General features: G+C 47.3%; 1 protein-coding gene across 4 annotated transcripts in view; it reads right to left on the reverse strand.

The window, feature by feature from the left end:
* Positions 1-12,229, reverse strand: part of pcif1 (phosphorylated CTD interacting factor 1) — a 295,713-nt gene that overhangs the window by 95,406 nt on the left and 188,078 nt on the right. For all 4 annotated transcript variants that reach the window (XR_011948739.1, XM_072514490.1, XM_072514491.1 and 1 more), the window contains exon 11: positions 1,325-1,497. Coding sequence is in view for 3 of the 4 variants with exons in the window: in XM_072514490.1 (XP_072370591.1) it covers positions 1,325-1,497 (173 nt within the window). In the remaining variant the exon portion in view is untranslated. The remainder of the gene's footprint in view (positions 1-1,324; positions 1,498-12,229) is intronic.

Below are 12,229 nucleotides of genomic sequence, written 5' to 3' on the forward strand. Positions count from 1 at the left end.
ATGTGTAGTACTTTAGAAGGATGAATAAGGAGTGCTTGGATAAGAAGCAGCTAAATCGGATGCAAAAAAACAACGGGATCTATGGATACAGGTACAGGAGTCAATAATAAGTGCAATTCAGGTTAACATGGATTTAAAGCCAACAAAGAACAGGGATTCATTGCTAGAGGGATAGAATTGAAAAGCAGAGAAGCCATGTTCAACCAAAATTCGAATAGGAGGTATAGTTTTCTGGTCCTCATATTACAAAAAGCATATGGAAGCACTGAAGAAAATGAAAGGAAGATTCACCAGACCTGAATGGCTATATTGATCAGGAAAGGCTCTGCAGGTTAGGGCTCCTTTCTCTAAAACTGAGGGGTAATTTGATAGAGGTATTTAAAGTTACTCAGGAGCTTGGTATAAATTATCTTTCTAATTGTTTGAAAGATCAAAATATGATCACCAATAAATCCAATCAGGTATTCAAGAGAAACTTAATTCAGCAAAGAATGTTGAAATTGCAGAAGTTGCTATTACAGGGAGTTGGAAGTTGAGATAAATGACAGATGTTTAACGGAGCAGCTGGATAAGCACAAGACGGGGAATGGAATAGAAGTATATCCTGATGGGATTAGCTGAAGTTAACATAGAAAATACAGTGCAGAAGGAGGCCATTCGGCCCATCGAGTCTGCACCGACCCGCTTTAAGCCCTCACTGCCACCCTATCCCCGTAACCCAATAACCCCATCTAACCGTTTTGGACACCAAGGCAATTTAGCATGTCCAATCCACCTAACCTGCACGTCTTTGGACTGCGAGAGGAAACCGGAGCACCCGGAGAAACCTATGCAGACACGGAGAGAACATGCAGACTCTGCACAGACAATGACCCAGCAGGGAATCAAACCTAGGACCCTGGCGCTGTGAAGCCACAATGCGCTACCGTGCTGCCCTGTTGAATGAGAAGGTGCATGTGGTGTATGAACAGTTACCTAGACCAGGGGCCGAATGGCCTCTTCCTGTACTGTAAATACTATATAACTCTACATCATAGCAGAGGCACTGTCATCTCTCAGATAGTTGTGCAAAGGGGCTGGTTTAGCACAGTGGGCTAAACAGCTGGCTTGTAATGCAGAACAATGCCAGCAGCGTGGATTCAATTCCCGTACCGGCCTCACCGAACAGGCATCGGAATGTGGCGACTAGGGACTTTTCACAGTAACTTCATTGAAGCCTACTTGTGACAATAAGCTATTATTATTATTATCATTATTAAAGCAAAGGATATTTCATACTCTCCCACCTTGCATGGCCAGGTAAAATGATAATTTAATGACTCACCAGTTTACTCAAGTAGTTCCGGCTGATTTTTCTACCTTCTCCTTTATATCGTATACAAGCAACTTCATTTTCAAAGTGCAAATCCACACGTGGGAGTGGGGTTGTGGGGAAGACGAGTCTCAAAGGATAACAGTATACCAGCCTGTCCATTACCTCCGGTCTCTCCACCTCTTCTGTGGAAAGCAAACAGCAGGGTAAGTTCAGAATTAATAGTTAGAAACCAGAGAAATATTTACAGAGAAAAGTGAAACCTGAAATTAAAGATGCAATGCAGAATCACTGAATTATACAGTATAGAAGCCAGTTGGCCCATCACGTCTGTGCCGGCTGAAAAAGAGCTATCCAGTCTAATCCTACTTTCCAGCTCTTGGCCCATAGCCTTGTAGGTTACAGCCAACATTCTCTCAATTTTTATGTTCTTGTGCACAGTCTATTCATTTAAGTGCACAGACCCTTAAATTATTTTTACATGGTCACATATTGCAGTAACTTAGAAGAGAGGACTTGTGTTCACATGGGCAAGGCCCTCCGAGAGGCCTCCACGCAGCCTGGATGAAATATTTGTTTCAGCACTTCAAGTACATATCCAAATACTTTAAATGCTGTATTTCTGCCTCTCTCACCCTTTCTGGCAGTAGGCTGAACCCCCCTCCCCCCGCCCCCACAAACCCTCTGGTTGAAAATAACTCCTCACTTATCCTCTCCCGACTACCAAAAGTCTATGTTCTGAGTTATTAACTTCTCAATAGCAATAAGCCCTTTCCATCAAGGACCTTCTTAATTTTATACATTTAATTAAATCTCCATTCAGTCTCCTCATTTCCAAAAAAAAGCACAGGCTAGTCAATCTTTCCACGTGGCTAAAATTCTCCACTGCTGCAACATCCTTGTAAATCTCCTCTGTGCCCTCTCTGTTACAATCATATCTTTCTTGTAAAGTATATAGTACACCGAGCTGTGGTCTAACTAGTGTTTTATCCACTTTTAGTATAACGTTCCTGCTCCTAAACTCTGTGCAGCAGCTAACAAAATGAAGTATCCTGTATACCCTTGTAACAACCTCTGCGGGATGTGAACCATCCAGTTCCCCGTGACCTCCACATAGTATGAATATCCCCTGTCATGGGATGGGGCTTCCCCTTTAACAAGAGGCGCCCACAGAGTATACGAACGATGCCATGCGGCCTTTTCAAGGGGCTGTTACCGCAGGGATGCAGACTACTGCCACAAAGGCCCAGAGGACTGTCGATCAGTCCTCCCCGACCAAGAAACCCAGACCGCGGATACGGGCCAGCAACAGGCCGCTGAGACTAAGGTGACTGGCGGCCTCAAGAAGGCCCCCCCCCCCCCACCAGCAGTTGCACTGCATAGCGACACCACGAGTAGCGCCAATCTATGTCACAGGTGAACGGGCACCCCATACAAATGGAGTTGGATACTGGAGCAGCAGTCTCTATAGTCAGCTGCTGAACGTTTGACCAAATCTGATCGGGCGTCCAGACATTGGCTCTACTGGATACTGACGCCTCGCTGGCAATGTATATGGATGGGGGAACCACTGCAGGTACCCCAGTGGTCCAGGCCATGTATGGGTAACAATTGGCCAATCTGTCGTTAGTAGTGATACGCGGGGTGGAACCAAGCTTGCTGGGCCATGATTGGTTCCAACACCTCCGCCTTGACTGGCAGTGAATCTGTTACATGGGAGCAGAAGGGTGGGTGAGTAAAATTGCAGACGATACTAAAGTCGGTGGTGTTGTCGTCAGTGTGGAAGGATGTAGCAGGTTACAGAGGGATATAGATAAGCTGCAGAGCTGGGCTGAGAGGTGGCAAATGGAGTTTAATGTAGAGAAGTGTGAGGTGATTCACTTTGGAAGGAATAACAGGAATGCGGAATATTTGGCTAATGGTAAAGTTCTTGGAAGTGTGGATGAGCAGAGGGATCTAGGTGTCCATGTACATAGATCCCTGAAAGTTGCCACCCAGGTCGATAGGGTTGTGAAGAAGGCCTATGGAGTGTTGGCCTTTATTGGTAGAGGGATTGAGTTCCGGAGTCAGGAGGTCATGTTGCAGCTGTACAGAATTCTGGTACGGCCGCATTTGGAGTATTGCGTACAGTTCTGGTCACCGCATTATAGGAAGGACGTGGAGGCTTTGGAGCGGGTGCAGAGGAGATTTACCAGGATGTTGCCTGGTATGGAGGGAAAATCTTATGAGGAAAGGCTGATGGACTTGAGGTTGTTTTCGTTGGAGAGAAGAAGGTTAAGAGGAGACTTAATAGAGGCATACAAAATGATCAGGGGGTTAGATAGGGTGGACAGTGAGAGCCTTCTCCCGCGGATGGAAATGGCTGGCACGAGGGGACATAGCTTTAAACTGAGGGGTAATAGACATAGGACAGAGGTCAGAGGTAGTTTCTTTACGCAAAGAGTAGTGAGGCCGTGGAATGCCCTACCTGCAACAGTAGTGAACTCGCCAACATTGAGGGCATTTAAAAGTTTATTGGCTGAACATATGGATGATAATGGCATAGTGTAGGTTAGATGGCTTTTGTTTCGGTGCAACATCGTGGGCCGAAGGGCCTGTACTGCGCTGTATCGTTCTATGTTCTATGTACGCACAAGGACTGGAGGGGGTCTTGGCTAAATTCCTTGATATCTTCCAGGAGGGCCTGGGCACCATAAAAGAGGCAGTGGGCAAGATTAGTGTTGACCCATTGGTGCAACCACGCTATTTTCATGCCCGACCAGTCCCATACGCCTTGGAGGTTAAAGTGCATACAGAGCTGGGTCGTTTGGAGTGCTTGGGCATAATTCCCGAGTTCAGTTCTCCGCCTGGACAGCCCCTGTCGTACACGTGATGAAGTCTGATGACGTCTTTGCGGTGACAATAAGATGACGGTAAACCATGGGCAGGTTTCTCTGTCCCGTCACACTAGATTTCTAGTGCGGCACGCTGACTGAATTCTCTGTTTCACCAGCTGGTCAATGGGGTTTCCCATTGTGGGGCACCCCACGCCGTCAGGAAACCCCCAGGCTGCCGGCAAAACGGAGAATCCCAATGACGGAGAATTCAGGCCCATGTCCCTCATTTGGATCGTTACCCTGTTCCACGCATTGAACACTTATATGTCAAGCTCAGTGGCGGTCATAACTTTCCAAAATTAGACATGAGCCCGGCTCCTGTCGAGTTGTGACGATTAATATGTACCGGAAGCTGTACGAATATACCCGGTTGCCCTTTGGGGTCTCCTCGGCTTATGCAATTTTCCAGCGGGTAACATCCTACGGGAATTGCCCTGTTTGGCAGTCTACCTAAACAATGTACTGATTACAGGGTCCTCCGACCAGGAGCATCTCAGAACCTTGCCGAAGTTCTCTGGCATCTCGAAGAGGCCGGCATTCGCCTACGCTGGGAGAAATGTGTGTTCCATGCGGTGGAGGTGACGTTGTGAGGATACCACATGGACCGCCACGGCCTGTACGAGGACAAGGTACGTGGCCATCCAGCAGGTCCCAGTGCCGGAAGGGCCGACAGCTTTGTTCTTTCCTGGGGCTCATAAACAACTACGGGAAGTTCATCCCCAACCTGGCAACACTGCTGGCCGACCTCCATCAATTATTGAAAAAGGGCCAGCCGTGGCAATGGGCTCAGCCACAGCTAGAGGTTTTCTCAGAGGTCAAAAAGCAGCTCTCATCATCCCGGTTGTTGACCTATTTTGACCCAGCTCACCACATAGCGTCTGCACGAATCCAATGCTGGCCACGTACGAGTACATACCGGAACACCGTTCGGGAACGAAGATTCCCCACGCAGTTAAGCCACCTCCCCCTCCCCACCAGGCCACCGACGCCTGCCGCTGTCGGCAAAGTAATTGCAACTTTGCATTTTATGCACTCTTTGCCCATAACAGCATCTTGAGTTTGGGTTTGGACCCAGACGGACCCCCAGCTGTCCCGTATCAGGCACATTATCTTATATGGGGCCCAACACCGCGCTTTGCCAGATGACCTGAGGGCCTATACGCCCAAAATCCTGAAGCTGAGCGTCAAGGATGGTGTTATCCTGTGGAGAACACGAGTTGTGAATCCAGAAGTTGGACCCGGGACCACTCTTACAGGATCTCCACAACAGGCACCCGGAAGTTTCCAAAATGAAGATATTAGCCCACAATTATGTCTGGTGGCCCGGAATAGGCGCTGACATTGGGAAATTGGCCCAGTGTTCTGTGTTGTTCCAGGAGCACCAGAAGTTGCCATTTGAAGCGCCCCTCCGCCTGTGGGAATGGCCGGGTCGACCCTACCCCGCCTCCACATTGACTTTGTGGGACTGATCCAGGGCTCCATGTTCCACATCATATTTGACACCCACTCAAGTGGATGGAGGTACACCGGATGCAAGCAACTACCGCAAAGGCCACGGTCGAACGGCTGGGTGAGGCATTCTGCACTCATGGTATACCAGAGATGCTAGAAAACGGGACGGCTTTCAACAATACTGAGTTCAACTCATTTAAAAAGGGATTCACCGCATGCTCACTGCTTTGTACCATCTGGCGTCAAATGGGTTATCCGAACGGGTGGACCAAACATTCAAAAAGGGAATGAGGAAGCAGACCTCGGGATCTTTAGAGACATGGTTGGCCCGGTTCCTTTTCTGCTATCGGACCACACCACATACCACGACAGGGGCTCCGCCATCCGAATTGCTAATGGGACACCGCCTTGGCACTTAGCTGAGCCTGGTACTCTCGGATATTGGTGGGAAGGTCCGCCGTGACTAGGGCAGTTCAAAGGTGGACGTGGGTGGCGTATGCCCCTGCGGACTTTACTCAGGAATGTAGGAGGGGAGGAGGAGTGTTACAACTCCATGGCGGTCATGGGTGTGGACCATCTGGTTCGCTGTGACCTCTACAGAGTACGAACTTCCCTGGTAATAGGGAGGTGCTTCCTCTTCAACAAGGGAAGCCCACTGACTATACAAACCCTATCCTGAGAAGTTGGAGAGGGAGACCCTTGGGGAGTGGAGTAGTTAATGTACGTATCAATAAACCTTTATTTTTGAATCCTACCCTTCGTTCCATCTGATCACTGTATTCGGATTCTACAGTCCTCTTAACTATCTTACCTACCTATCCTGATACTGTCAGGGGTCTGTGGAAATGCAGTTCAAGATCCCTGATCCTCCATACCTCTATATAAATACCATCCATTGTATATTTCTCTCTTCTTTGCCCTGCTCAAATGCATTACCTCACATTCTCCAGAATGAGTTCCATTTGCTATTTTTCTACTCACATGGCCAGTCCAATGATACCTTCCTGCTGTCTACAGCTCTCTTCTTCACTATTTAGCACTTGGCCAATTTTTATGTAATCTGCAAACTTCTTATTCGGGTCCCCAATATTTAAGTCTAAATCACTGATATATTTTACTTAGTTGATAGCACTTGCGCCTCTGAGTCACGAGGTTTCATGTTAAAGTCCCACTCCAAAGCTGGAGTACAAAAATTAAAACTGATCCTCCTAGTTCAGTACTGGCGGAGTGCTGCATTGTTGGAGGTGCCATTCTTCAGCTGAGACATTAAACCAATGCCCCATTTCCCATTTGCCTGCTCGGGTAGAAGTAAAAGATCCCATGGCACTATTTCAAAAATAGCAGCGGCGTTAACCCTAGTGACCTGACTGATATTTATCCCTCAATCAACATCACAAGAACAGATTATCTGGGCATTATCACATAGCAAATATGGGAGTTTGAACAAAGAACAAAGAAAAGTCCAGCATAGGCCAAGCCCTTCGGCCCTCCAAGCCTGTGCTGACCATGCTGCCCGTCTAACCTAAAACCTTCTACACTTATGGGGGCGTCCGTATCCTCTATTCCCATCATATTCATGTATTTGTCAAGACGTCCCTTAAACGTCACTATCATACCTTCTTCCACCACCTTCATCGGCAGTGCGTTCCAGGCACCCACTACTCTCTTTGTAAAATACTTCCCTTTCACATCTCCCCTAAACTTTGCCCCTCGCACGTTAAACCTATGTCCCCAAGTAATTGACTCTTCCACCCTGGGACAAAGCTTCTTACTATCACTCTGTCCATGCCCCTCATAATGTTGTAGATTTCTATCAGGTTGCCCCCTCAACCTCCATCGTTCCAGTGAGAACAAACCGAGTTTAAGCGGAGTTTAAATTGGCTTCTACGTTTTGTTATGGGCCAGGGTTTAGAGAACCCCAAAGTGTATCTTGGAGTTCACCTGACCCACAACTTTTAATAGATTGTGGTGTGGGGAGCACACGGCCCACTCTACAGGTGTGGTACAGCAGAAATGGAAAAGTATTTTTTAAAGCAAAACAATGTTTATTCTATGAACTCAAGTTAACCTTTTTAAAACATAGTGAACATCTTAGCAACCATTAATTCAAATACAACCCCCAAAGACTACAACACTAAGTAAACCTTTAAGCTTTCCTTTTTAACACCTATATGACTTAAAAACAAAACCTTTATCAGAAGCACATCAGGTTAAAGTCACTACTGAAAACATTTATAATTCTGAATTCACCAAATGATCAAGAGATAGTCTTTTGATGGCAGAGAGAACAGCAGTTCACCTGCTTGGTCTGGCTTCAGCTCCAACACTGAAAACGAAACTAAAACACACCCTGCAGCTAGCTCAAAAACTAAAGTAAAAAGCTGACAGACAGCCCAGCTCCACCCACTCTCTGACATCACTGCAGTAATAAACACCCATTTCTTAAAGGTACTCCCACTACAGATATTTATATACACACCCATTTATAAACACCCATTTCTTAAAGGTACTCTCACATGACAGTTTCCTATAGTGCACTTCAGAAAGTCTTCATTGGCTGTAAAGGGCTGTGATGTGTCCGGTGGTCGTGAAAAGCACTATATAAATGGAAGGTCGTCTTTTTAAATTTAATTTCTGTTGTTTAAATTTTAGTAGTCACACAGATGTCAAAAGTACATAAAAGAATGAACAGTAATATCAGTACTAGCAGCCAAGCAGTCTTAAATGGCTGCACAATATTGTTTAGTATCCCTGTCTAGATCAACTCTGCACCTGTTCTCTTAATTTCACCGGGTAGTATGTAAACTCCAATCACCAACAAAACAATAACTTTAGTAATGCTTACTAAGTCCTCATAATCCATCATACTGGTGTTTAAATAGTTACCTGCTAACACCTTATCTTGTGGCTGCAAACTGGCCTGGGTACAGCAAGAGAAAACTAACGCAATCACCCAGTACCTGAGATGCACAATGGTAGTGGTTAGCACTGCTGCCTCACAGCTCCAGGCTCTCGGGTGTGTAGAGTTTGTACTTTCTTCCCGTGACTGCATGGGTTTCCTCTTGGTGCTCTGGTTTCCTCCCACATTCCAAAGATGTGCAGGTTAGGTGGATTAGCCACACTAAGTTGACCCTTAGTGTCCAAAGGTTATGTGGGGTTACTGGGTTACGGGGATAGGGTGGAGAAGCTGAAGTTATTTCTCTGCCCTTGCTTCCCCTTCCATCCAAAGTAGTGATCATGCCTCAACCCTAAAACTTAGTCAATATACCAAACCCACTTCTGATGGCTACCCGATGAGGGTTTTGCATCTCTTCCACATTTGGATCAGTAACTGGCTATCATATAGAAGACAGAGGGTGGTGGTAGATGGTAAATTTTCACCCTGGAGCCCAGTCACCAGCGGTGTACCACAGGGATCAGTGCTGGGTCTCTGCTATTTGTGATTTTTATCAATGACTTGGATGATGAAGGTGAAGGTTGGGTTAGTAAATTTGCTGATGACACCAAGATTGGTGGAGTAGTGGATAATGTGGAGGGTTGTTGTAGGCTGCAAAGAGACATTGATAGGATGCAGAGCTGGGCTGAAAAGTGGCAGATGGAGTTTAACCCTGATAAGTGTGAGGTGATTCATTTTGGTAGGACAAACATGAATGCGGATTACAGGGTTAACGGCAGGGTTCTGAAGAATGTGGATGAGCAGAGAGATCTCAGAGTTCATGTCCATAGATCTCTGAAAGTTGCCATCTAAGTGGAAAGAGCCGTGAAGAAAGCCTATAGTGTGTTAGCATTTGTTAACAGGGGGATTGAGTTAAAGAGCCGTGAGGTAATGCTGCAACTGTACAAGACCTTGGTTAGACCACATTTGGAGTATTGTGTGCAGTTCTGGTCACCTCATTATAGGAAGGATGTGGAAGCATTGGAAATGGTGCAAAGGAGATTTACCAGGATGCTGCCTGGATTGGAGGGTAGATCTTATGAGGAAAGGTTGAGGGAGGGCTTTTCTCATTGGAACGAAGGAGGATAAGAGGTGACTTAATTGAGGTGTATAAGATGATGAGACGGATAGATAGAGTGGACGTTCGGTGACTTTTTCCTCGGGTGCATGTAGCTGTTACAAGGGGGCATAACTATAAGGTTCATGGTGGAAGATATAGGAGAGATGTCAGAGGTAGGTTCTTTACTCAGAGAGTGGTTGGAGCGTGGAACGCACTCCCAGCTATGGTAGTGGAGTCGGACACTTTAGGAACTTTCAAGCGGTTATTGAATAGGCATATGGAGTGCACTAGAATGATTGCGAGTAGGTTGATTTGATCTTAGTTTCAGACTAGTTCGTGGTACTAGATTTGAACCACGCCGCCGAGACTAGGCGGGAGATCGGCCTGTCGCCCGCAGAGAATCACCGCGGGGGCCTATTTCAGCGGCCCCTGACTGGCGCCGTGGCGACAGTGATTGCCGCCGATTCTCCAGTCGTCGGAGAATCGGCGGCCCGGCTCGGGCTCGGAGAATCCCGGCCTCTACTTCCATTGTCTTTTGCTGAAGAATCCAAAGATGTGCAGGTTAGGTGGATTGGCCATGCTAAAGGTTAAGTAGGGATGGGGTGGAGGTGTGGGCTTTCCAAGAGCCGGTGCTGACTCAATGGGGCGTATGGCCTCCTTCTGCACATTAATTCTATGATTCTATGAGGGATGGGTCCCTTTATTCGGACGGCCTGTTGCTGTACGTTTCGGAACAAAAGTTCGGACCCTTCTCGGGGTACAAAATTAACCTGACCAAAAGTGAAGTATTTCCGGTAACTCCCTGGGTAGGCGGGCAGATTTGAGAATGTTGCTGTTAAAGTTCAGATATCGTAGGATTCAGGTGGCCCATGATTGGGCCTTGATGCACAAACTGAACTTGGCCAGTTCTGGTGGAGGGGGTAAAGGGGATTTGAAGCAGTGGGAAGCACTCCCTCTTTCCTTGGTGGGAAGAGTACAGACGATCAAAATGAACATTCTTCAGACATGTCCAGTCTCTCACGATCTTCCTCCCCAAATCTATTTTGTCAGAGTGGATAACCTAATTTCGGCCTTTATGTGGGTGGATAAGACACCCAGGATTCGGAGAGCGTTTCTACAGACGGGCGTTCCGGAGGCCTGTCTTTACCAAATTTAATATTATACTACTTGGCAGTGAATGTAGAGAACGTGCGGCAGTGGGGGGAGGAGCATGGGCTGGGATGGGGGCAAATGGAGTAGGCTTTGTGTGTTGGTTCCTGTTTAAAAGGCATTGGTCACTGCCCCTCTCCTGTTTTCCCTGGCCAGGTATGCAACGAGCCCAGTGTTTGTGGCATCCCTTAAAATTTGGAATCAGCTTAGCGGCATGTTGGTATTTTCACCTATCTGTGGAAACCACAGATTTGCATGCGACATAAAGAATTGGTACATAAAGAATCATACATTGGTGGATAGGTTGATATTGTGCGATGAGCTGGGGGAAGGGAAGATTTCAGATATATAGGGATGGTTGTTTGAAATGAAAATGAAATGAAAATCGCTTATTGTCACAAGTAGGCTTCAAATGAAGTTACTGTGAAAAGCCCCTAGTCGCCACATTCCAGCGCCTGTTCGGGGAGGCTGAGACGAGGAAGGCTCCGTTAGCTGCAATAAAGGGGAAGTGTGAGGAAGAACTGGGCTTGGTACTGGAGGGAGGGGTCTGGTGTGAGATATTGTATCGGGTGAATTCAACTTCCCCTTGTGCAGGCTGAGCCTGGTACAATTTTGTCTACAGGGCTCACATGACTAGAGCCTGCATGAGTGGGTTCTTCCACGATGTGGAGAATAGGTACAAGAGGTGTTTAATGGGGCCAGCAAATCACTCGCATATGTTCTGGTCCTACCCAAAATTGGGCGTTTTCTGGGTCTTGGTCTTTGAGACCACGCCGGTGACCCTGGAGCTGTGCTGGAGCCGTGCCCATTGGTGGCGACTTTTAGGGTGTCGCATTTTCCGAATCAACTAGGATGGCATGGAAGCACACTGGTTAGCACTATTGCCTCACAGATCCAGGGTCCCAAGTGTGATTCCCGGCTTGGGTCACTGACTGTGTGGAGTCTGCACGTTCTCCCCGTGTGTGCGTGCGTTTCCTCCGGGTGCTCCGGTTTCCTCCCACAGTCCAAAGATGTGCAGGTCAGTGGATTGGCCATGCTAAATTGCACCTTAGTGTCCAAAAAAGGTTGGATGAAGTTACTGGGATAAGGTGGAGGTGTGGTCTTAAGCAGGGTGCTCTTTCCAAGGGCCGGTGCAGACTCGATGGGCCGAATGACCTCCTTCTGCAGTGTAAATTCTATGATTCTAGAGTGGAGGGGCCATGTCTTGGCCTTCACCTTGCTGATTGCCTGGTGACGAATCCTATTTGGAAGGAGGTCGGCGGTGTCACCCAGGGCTTCAGTGTAGTTGGGGGACGTTCCTGTGACTAGAAAAAAATCAAGCGTGCCCATAGGGGGTTGGAGGAAGGGTTTCACTCAAGGTGGAGACCGTTCATTACTGTCTTTAGAGATCTGTTTGCCGTCAGTCAGCAATTAAGAGGGGGATGGGGGGGGGGGGGGGGGAGAGA

The sequence above is a fragment of the Scyliorhinus torazame genome, chromosome 8 (genome assembly GCF_047496885.1).
Source record: "Scyliorhinus torazame isolate Kashiwa2021f chromosome 8, sScyTor2.1, whole genome shotgun sequence".
Classification (NCBI taxonomy): Eukaryota; Metazoa; Chordata; class Chondrichthyes; order Carcharhiniformes; family Scyliorhinidae; genus Scyliorhinus; species Scyliorhinus torazame.